Source organism: Gobius niger (assembly GCF_951799975.1).
Source record: "Gobius niger genome assembly, chromosome: 2".
Taxonomy (NCBI): Eukaryota; Metazoa; Chordata; class Actinopteri; order Gobiiformes; family Gobiidae; genus Gobius; species Gobius niger.
Genome location: NC_136853.1, coordinates 11,926,359 through 11,936,126, shown reverse-complemented (window position 1 = coordinate 11,936,126; position 9,768 = coordinate 11,926,359). Strand labels below are relative to the sequence as shown.

Below are 9,768 nucleotides of genomic sequence, written 5' to 3'. Positions count from 1 at the left end.
TACATGTACAAATAGCCAAAGTCATTCAAATGAAAATATATCAAACTTTGTTGATTGCAAAGGTATACAAATTCAATTCAAACTGTTCACTTTGGTTTAGTATGTAGAAGTTGATGAAAACTAATACAAAATTGAATTGACAGTTTACCGAGACACGTAGAATCTTAGTCACAACTAGTAACTTTTGTTAGTAGCTTTATTTGTAAGTAAGTTTTGATTCCCTTTTATAGATTTTGTGTGTTTTTATATGTGGAGTTTTGTTTCATTTTTATCAGCTAAAAAAATGTAATTGACAAAAACAATCACAGAACACGTGGTTTGGAGAAAATAACGGTCGATTATACGCTTGCTTTCTATGACCTACTGTTACCTAGAGTGTGAAACATTGTGAGGAAACACTTGGCAAATATTCAACAAATATAAGACACCTAAGGATGATTCACGTTTTTTCAACTGGCCCCCTCTGCAGAGCGTGTTTCCGACTTGAGCCTGACAAACTCTTTGGCCACGTCGTCATTGGAGCGCTGGGAGAGGATCCTCATTGCGGTGAGGCCAGTATCGTCCATGTAAATGCGATGGCCCAGTGGACACCAGCAGGCGCAGTTACCCTTCTCCATAATATCTCTCAACTGGATGACGGCTAGTCCCACCACCTGGTCCGCGCGGCCAAAGCAGTAATCCTTAATGCACACCTGCAGCTCGTAGCAGTCGAAGCCGTCCTGATTCCCCAGAATGCTGGGAAAACATCATACACAGAGTCATCATCATCATCGTGCATGGTACACAATAACGGTTTTCTATTCTTTTAAGTCATCAATATCTAACGCAGGGCAACGTCACTGCCAACTTAAACAAGATCATCCTGCTTCTTCCTCGCTCAAGATTTTTTTTTATAACCTAGTACCTACATTTAAAGGGGGGGTATTGTGCAAAATCGACTTTTTCAAGCTTTACATCATGTTATTATGTCATTCCCTCATTAAAAACATGCCTGAAGTGTTGTCTTGGCACATTCACGTATTTTTGAGTAATCTGTAAAAACTCTGATGGCAGCCATTTTGGGGATAGGTTTGCCTGAGTCCTCCTAGGAACGCCCCCACCTCCTGGAGACGCCTCCAAGCTTTCGTCACCAGCCGAGTAACCAACCACTGCCCCTCAGCAGAAGCCCCTCCCCACTGATGCCACAGACAGCGTGTGGAGGGGGCGTGTCTGAAAGGCTCAGAGGTTCTTAAAGAGACAGAGGCCTATTTCAAGACATTCACTACAGCCATTTTGAGAGAGCAATTTTATACAAGGCAGTTATTCTGATTTACTGCATTTACAGACCAACAGAAGGTTTTTCGTCATCATTGTAGTGTGCTATAGACTGGTGCTATGTGATTGAAAAAAGCATAATACCCCCTCTTTAAAAAAAAAAATCACAAATCTACAGAATGAAATTAAGTTAATCGTGATTCACCTGTTACTTGCTCGAGAAGGTCCTTGCTTCTATTCAGTGATCACTTTGTAATATTAGCACAATGCGCTCACACGCTCATTTTGTCTTCCTAGGCTCACACCTAACTTCCTTTTTGTCTCATTCCCTTGGCTTGATGAGAGAGCGCCACAGCCCTCTGCAGCGTTCAGCAAAAATAAACTAGTGCGGCTTTTGAATGGCCTCATGACCCAAACTGCATCAGGGCTGAATGTGAGCCTACAATACTGATTTGAATGACATAAGATTTATTGCAGTGTTCGCACCTTACCTGTTCAGTTTGTAGTGTAAGCCTGGTGTAAAGGGGAAGTGAAGCGAATGACAAATTTGAGTCTGCACTTCACCTATCAGAATCCCTTGGCCTCTTATCCACTAGAGCTGGACAATTTTGGGGTAAAAAAATAATGTAGACAAAAAATGCATGCCAAAAAATGTTTTGCTTTTTTTCCATATAAAAAATAATACAATAACAAACAATAGTGCCTCTTAAAGCCATGTTTTTTATACAGGGTCTTAGTATTAAAGACCCTGACATTAAACTTGAAGAAAAATGATTCCTTCCCTCATTTTGTTTGGATAAGTTTTCTCATCTTCCTGAGCTCATGGAATCCATCTAACAGGTGTCTCATTCAGCCCCGGAAATAATTTCTTCAGAAATAAATTTCCTCAGAAATAATTTTCATGTCGGCAAGCCTGCAGACAGTTCCCCTGCTGACATGAAAATGATTTCTGCACCTTACATCAAGAAGCATGATGAAGATGAAGTGGAGCAAATGACAGATCATAACTGAATATTTATTGAATTGCATCATAAGTAACAAATCAAATCACTTGCTGTCTTATGCACTAGGGCTGCACAGTTTGTTTCTTTGTTTTTTGGGAGGGGGGTCTAATTGCAAACTTGCTGACAATTATTACAATAATTGCTATTCGGCATGGTAGCACAGCGGTTAGCGCTCGTGCTTCACAGCTAGAAGGTCGGGGGGTTCGATTCCCACCAGGGACGGGGCCTTTCTGTGTGGAGTTTGCATGTTCTCCCCGTGTCTGCGTAGGTTTCCTCCAGGTACTCCGGTTTCCCCTACCACTAAAACCATGAACAATAGGCCAGGTTGAATGAGAGTGTGTTTGTGAGCGCGCATGGGGGGCGACGGATGGAAATTAGCCCAAGGCTACAATCCGGTGTGGCTTGTTTACATGCATGAGACCCATGTATGTTCATTAACATGCACTGTCCCGACCAAATAAACCAATAAATAAAATAAAATAATATTTGGAGAAGGATGATAAAATGCAGGTACAGGTTCATTTTTGTAGCTTGTAAAGGAAACTACTTCCCAGCTGTGCACATTGGGAGGGAGAACGAGGTAATCTACACGTAATCTCCCATAAATTTATCTCAAAATGGAAGTCTAAGGTTCTTTGGGTCATAAATGGTGTTTTCCCTTAGGCTACATTGGCAAATGTAATGTTGTTGAGCCGGACTAACGGGAGGCCTATCCAAGATATTGGCCCCACTGCTCATTACATTAGTGAATTATAACTATAACTCAAGAGAGCATGCCAACAGAAGGATATAAAGTATCACCAGACTGCTCCAGTGGACAGAAGATGTAATTACACCCTTCAAACCTTTACATTTGACAGTAAGGGTGAGGGTTGTGGGCCGTTTGTGGAGCTTGATGGCCAGTCCAGCCCTGGTGCTGTCTAAATGAAAGCCGACCATAACAATTGAGTTTGATTGTCTAATGTACTTACAAGTGAAATGTCTCGTTGAATTTGGGAGACCAGCTGTTGTTCTTGGACTTGGTTTGAAACTTGCGCTTTTTGTCACTGAGGTGAGGACCGATCACGGTGATTTCCACAAATGGCCGGAACATTCCAGATGTCTGCCACTTTAAATCACTGGCCCCGACAACTGCAGCAGCACACAAAAATAACAGTTGTTACATTAAAAAGTAAAAATGTTTATATTTTATAAATACATAAGGTATTACGCCATCTTTTTCCATATAAGGATTTCAATTAACATGCACAAAGATGATCCGATATGAATTAAACTCAACAGAGCACATTCATAATTTACCCATTGTTACTTAGGTTTTTATCAAAAATTGGCATCGTAAGTAGATTTAACTTAAGCTAAAAAATGTCAAATTAAAAGGGCAGCTTCTATAAAGGGAGATGCACCAAATATGCAGGATTAGTCAAAAGAGTGTGTATGAAAGAAAACACAACTCAAGGGATGATTTTACAAACGTGGGAAAATGTACAATGGTCTTATCATAAGCTGAAAAAGTCAGTTTAATATAAAACAGAAACTATAAATAGAAATAACTGAGGCAAACCTTTGGCAGTGACTTTGCGCTCCCCACTCTTCGGATGAGTGTAGAGCTCGATCTGGACAGATACATCACCGATGGGCTTGTCCACACCTGAACCTAGAATACATCATCTCAGTTAACATTTCACTGATACACTGACATTAACATTTGGTTGTGTATAGGCACATATAGTGGTTGATTAAAAAAAAACATTTGCCTCTAGTACTAGTACTTTGCACGTACTCTGCTCAAAAAGAGTATTTTTTGCTCGGCTCCAGTGCTTTTCTACGACAGATAAAGGGGGGGGGGCAGGTTACTCACTCGTGCTGTGACCCCAAACAATGAACAACAACAACAAAGGAAGCTTTTAAATTATTGTTCTGGCGATATTATTACTCAAGGTAAAGTGAGAGAAATCTAAAAAGTAAATTTGTTCCTCATCTAATGCCCCTTACATTAGACAACACACGTCACAGCAACATTTTGAGGGAGTTTCTCAAGAGTGGCCAGGCAAAACGAGAATAATAGTGGCTACTTACAACAATGTTACAAGCAACTACTGCAGTAAAAACATGTATACTATGAGCATTTCAGAGGGCAGACTGTCTTTACTCTCTGGTGAATCAGCGGCCAATAGTCTGTTGACCCTATGGCTCGGCTTTCCTTCCTTGATTGTAGGTATGTAGGATACAAGATACAAGAACAAGGACCAAAAATGTAACAACTTTTTCTTTTTGCACCAACAATATGATGGCTTATATCAAAATGACTGCATTTATTGGTATAAAAGATGGTTTGGACAGAGAGAGCAGTTTTGTCAGAAATGTTTTTTTTGAATGGCAGAATTGTTAAGTCGAATTCCATTGCCGTTATCGCACGCATTACCAAATGAGACGAATTAAAAGCACAGCTGTAACTGTTGTTATGCCCTCTCATGACACAGCACATAAGCCAACTGGACCAGTTTTCTATTTCAACACAGTGCTGAAACTGCTCTCCAGCAACATCCACATAGTTAGTAATTGCTGTTCTAATCAATAATTGTCACCATGTTGTCGTAAGTCGGTAATTTATTCACATGTTATTATGCTATTAATTGATTATTACATTTAAACTCAGCAAAACAATAAAAAAGTGATTGGTTGTTATTATGTGACTGGCCATGGCAACTTTATTTTACACGACCTTGATACATTTTACCAAACTAAATTCAGTACAATGCAATGTGCTATGTGACAATGTGTAAAACATGTACCTACAGGTTACATACACAATGGAATAATATGTATTGGTTACTTTGGAGGTACATAATGTAATAAGACCCTTAGGGTTAGGGCTTAAGGTTTGGGTCTTTATGTCTTATTACATTATGTACCTCCAAAGTACTAATACACATTATTCCATTGTGTGTGTAACCTGTAGATACAAGTTATTACACAGTGTTTCAAAGCACATTACATTGTACTTAATGTGGCAGGTACAATGTATCAGGGGTAGTGTAAAATGAAGTGTTACCCTGGCCACTTTTACATTATTGGTCCACACAAGAGATTTGCACAAAGTGGAAAAGCCTGAAAACCATGCAGGTAAATGTCCACCAGGAGCTGAGTCATGCCGAGTAGGCACTAGGGAAAGTCCCAATCATTCACACACAACAGAGGGAGAGCATGCTGGGGGATGATTTCATTATGACCTACCCCTGCTGGGCTGTATTTTTTCACTAGGAGTAAACCTAATGCCCTTTCCATTGTGCACTGGCACCGAAGCAGGAAAGAGGATTAAAAAAAGACATTACAGTACAAGCAAAAACAATAACAAAACACTTTTATGCATTCAAATGGTCACTTGTAGGACTTGTTTTAAACAGTTCACTCAGAGAAGAACGTTACCTTGAGCGTGCTGGCTCGTCACAAAGGTCTTAATGAGTGTGTCTGTAGTTTGAGTGTAAAGAGACAAGGCGTGACGTAGTGAAGACAACTCAGGACTCTTCTCCAAAAAGGCCTTCTTCAGACCATTCCCGCCTGCATGGAAGTATTGCTGAGAACCAAGAAAAACAAAAGTCAATAAGTGCAATGGTAATTAGTCATATAGTCATTATATATATGGTCATTAGTCTTATAATTTCATTGAAAAATCTCAAACACATCGAATCATAAGTTACGAATCGTGACAACAAGAGTGGTCATTGTGCAGATTTCAGACTTTAGTCACGTGACACGACAACCATTTCCAAAATCTTCAGTCTTACAAAACCAAAACCAAAATGTTACGTATGTAAGCATTATGCAAGCCATAAATAGACAATAAAATTTGATATTTTAATTTTTTTAAATCCCATGAGTTTTCCATTCACTAGTGCTGTGGTTCCCCAAAGCTTATCTAAACAAGTACATGGAAAAAAAATAATTTTGAAAGAAAAATACATTTATTTGGACAAATACCAGTTTAAACCAGTATTCAGCCTATCATCATATCTAGATGTTGCTTTGCATGCAATTTTTTAAAAAAAAATTTGGGGGCCCCAAAAGATTCTCACCAGCTTCTGCGTCACCAAAGACAGCGATCTTAAACTAGACAAGCAGGTGAATGGCTTTTTAAATCGAGCTTTCATTATCTTCGTCTTTTATCAAAAGTGAAACCGTTTTTTATCTTTACGTTTGCTTGAACAGGTCGTGCATGCTTTCATTTCTTCTCGCGTGACTACTGCAATGCCCTTTATTCAGGCATTGGCCACAAAGTACTTTCTCGATTGCAGTTAGCCCAGAAATCAGCAGCCCGACTTTAAAGGGGGGGTATTATGCAAAATTGACTTTTTCAAGCTTTGCATCATGTTATTATGTCATTCCCTCATTAAAAACATGCCTCAAATGTTGCCTGGCACATTCACGTATTTTTGAGTAATCTGTAAAAACTCTGATGGCAGCCATTTTAGGGATAGGTTTGCCTGAGTCCTCCTAGGAACGCCCCCACCTCCTGGAGACGCCCCCGAGCTTTTGTCACCAGCCGAGTAACCAACCACTGCTCCCCAGCAGAACCCCCTCCCCACTGATGCCACAGACAGCGTGTGGAGGGGGCGTGTCGGAAAGGGTCAGAGGTTCTTAAAGAGACAGAGGCCTATTTCAAGACATTCGCTACAGCCATTTTGAGAGAGCAATTTTATACAAGGCAGTTATTCTGATTTACTGCATTTACAGACCAACAGAAGGTTTCGTCATCATTGTAGTGTGCTATAGACTGGTGCTATGTGATTGAAAAAAGCATAATACCCCCTCTTTAACAGAAGCTAGAAAACGTGAACACATCACCTCTATTTCAGCTTCGCTGCACTGGCGACCTGTACGTTTTAGAATTGAGTTTAAAATGTTGTTGTTTGTTTATAAAACTTTGAATGGACTGGCCCCACAGTACATCGCAGACCTCATCCAAGTCTACACTCTGACGTGCGTTTTGAGGTTGGAGGGCCAACTCCAGCTTGTGGTTCCGAACAGGGGGGAGTAATGTTCTGTACAAGACAATGCAACCCTACCCTATGTGCATGAGAATGGAGTCCATGCAGTCGGATAAAAGCCATAAGACGGCACAAGCCAACAGCTCATTAGGACTGACCTTGACCGTGTCTAATGCCACGTCCATGACAGCGCACTGCCGTGGAGACAAGCTTTTAGCCTCTCCTGCCATGTGATCCTACAAAACCAAGAACAAACTATCAGTGTACGGGTAAAAGGTACTACAAGTAACAATAAAAAAAGTTTGGAGCAAGAAGAAACCTTACCTTGAGTTTGGAAAGCTGGCCCAGTTCTTTTGCAGCGGAGAGGATTTGTGCGCCCTTGGGGAAAAAAAAGAAACAAAACATTTACAGTTGGTTCAGGAATGATTTTGCGATGTAGCAGTCTTCTACCACGATCATCAAATACTGGAATCATACAAAAAAGGAAAACGAGAGCATTTGGACATGAGCTCATAACGGCTCTTGATCAGTTGTGCTGTTTTTGAACATTCATAAAAGTTCTTAATGATGAAATGATACAGCTATTTCAAATTCTACTCTCACTGTACGATTTCTAAATGACAAATGACTTGTTTTTCTTACAAAGGTGTCGTTGCCTTGTGGCAGGACGATGGTCTTCTCGAGGCACGTCATCACTATCCTCCACAGTTCTTTCAGCACCCGTTTCAACACTGTCTTCTCGCAAACAGTGGCAAACAAAGTCAGTCTGCAAAACACATGGTCGCACAAGTTCAGAAGACATTTTTTTAGTAAAGCGCAATCGCCTCTAGAGGTAGACACGTACGATACTGTGGAACCTGAGATGAGAGCGCTAATAAAGCAGTTCAGAAGCATCATACACAAAACTATAGACATCTATGCAAAAAATCTATGCCACCTAACCTTAAAAAGAAATTAAAAATCACCCACTTTCCATCCAGGAAGTCCATAAGCGGCCTCAGCATGTTGTCTGAATCTGCCTCCACTTGGTTCCTGGTGTTGTCATTGAGTGGTCCCTTGATCTGGTACAGCAGAGAAGCCATTTGCCGCATGCAGTCACGGATTTGGCTCTGGAAACTGAGCAGCAACAGAACAATCACACCCACACTACCTTATTTCCATGTAGTGAATATTGTAACATTCGACACATTACCTGTTCCCAAAAGTGCTGCTGAGTTCATCCAGGACGTTGTTTAGCTTCACCTGCAGGTCGTTCAGGAGGTCACTGGCTTCGGTGTCCATCTACGGAGCACATCGACAACCAATTGTTCATTTTTTAGGCAAAACAAGGAAGTAAAAGGTGTGTTGGCTAGTCCGAAACCTGTAAGGATGAACATGGTTACACACATCAACTTCATAAGGTCAATTATGGCCCAAGGAACAGACAACAAGAAAACCTCAAAGGATAAAGGTATTCACAGCATTATTAATAGAATTTCTTTGACCCATTTTGACCTGCACTTTGCTTCCTATCATGATTGAAAAGGCCATAGAGATCCTCAAGCACCCTCATCAGACTGTAAAGTGAGCGAAGGGGGCATGATGGCTTTTTCATGCCTGGGGTATACTCTGATTTGGACCACAGATGGCACCGTTAAACCAAAATCTGCTTAACATCCAGTGACACTAAAGGGCTCATCTCACCAGCCTGGAGACTAGTTGGAGACTCGAGTTGCCCCTGGTCACGGAGATGTCTCAGAGTCCCCTGGAGATAAGGCGGATCTCCAGGTAGTCTTGGTGAAAAACTACTTCAGCAGAGACTGCATGGAGGTGTGTGCACAGTCTCAAGCAGTTGCATTGCAAATACAATTCGTCTTCCTCAACCAGTGAGATGTTTCTGTGACGTCCCCTGCAATATCTCCGAGACCTGTCGGATACCAAGGAGATCTCAAAGAGACTCCATACGTCTTCTTTGAACTGCCACAACTGCTTGAGACTGTGTAAACCTCTCAGGGACCATTTGGCGACTCTGCTGAAATTGAACCTGTTTGTTTAGACCGAGACTACCTGGAGACTCGGCTTATCTCCAGGGGACGCCTCAGAGACATCTCCGTGACGAGTGAACTGAAGTTTCCAGGCCGGTGAGACAGTGCCTTTGTATGCGCACAATCAATCCGAGTTAAGGAGACCTGCCAGTCGTAGCAGTCTCCACAACTCTCCTCTGGTGAGATAGGCCCTTAAGGAAGTGCTGCTGAGAAATATTGACAAAAATAAAGGTTTACAGTCATGAGAAATCCTATTAGTAATACCACAAGAGGACCGGACAAGGTTTGACTGGTGATGTTGTCAAAGCCAGGTTTCCCATCTAGACAAGAGGGCATTGTGAATTACAAATACCAGGATGCTTAGGGGCAAAGAAGGACAAAAACACGGGAAGTTGGAAGTCTATAGTGGCATCTAAACAAGTTCTTCCTTAAGGGGACATTGATGAAATCTATTTGAGGACCATTAGATCAATAATAGCATTTTAATTCACTCCCTTAGGT

General features: G+C 41.2%; 1 protein-coding gene across 3 annotated transcripts in view; it reads right to left on the bottom strand.

Moving 5' to 3' along the window:
* The window catches only part of unc13bb (unc-13 homolog Bb (C. elegans)), an 86,545-nt gene continuing 76,777 nt past the window's right edge, over window positions 1-9,768 (bottom strand). For 2 of the 3 annotated variants that reach the window (XM_079582551.1, XM_079582553.1), the window contains 10 exons: window positions 8,436-8,524; window positions 8,213-8,359; window positions 7,886-8,009; window positions 7,568-7,621; window positions 7,402-7,479; window positions 5,685-5,832; window positions 5,493-5,549; window positions 3,820-3,912; window positions 3,230-3,389; window positions 1-735 (listed from right to left, as the gene is read on the bottom strand). In XM_079582551.1, coding sequence (XP_079438677.1) covers window positions 450-735; window positions 3,230-3,389; window positions 3,820-3,912; window positions 5,493-5,549; window positions 5,685-5,832; window positions 7,402-7,479; window positions 7,568-7,621; window positions 7,886-8,009; window positions 8,213-8,359; window positions 8,436-8,524 — 1,236 coding nt within the window. In that variant the 3' untranslated portion in view covers window positions 1-449. The remainder of the gene's footprint in view (window positions 736-3,229; window positions 3,390-3,819; window positions 3,913-5,492; window positions 5,550-5,684; window positions 5,833-7,401; window positions 7,480-7,567; window positions 7,622-7,885; window positions 8,010-8,212; window positions 8,360-8,435; window positions 8,525-9,768) is intronic. The other variant, XM_079582552.1, reaches the window with a different exon arrangement.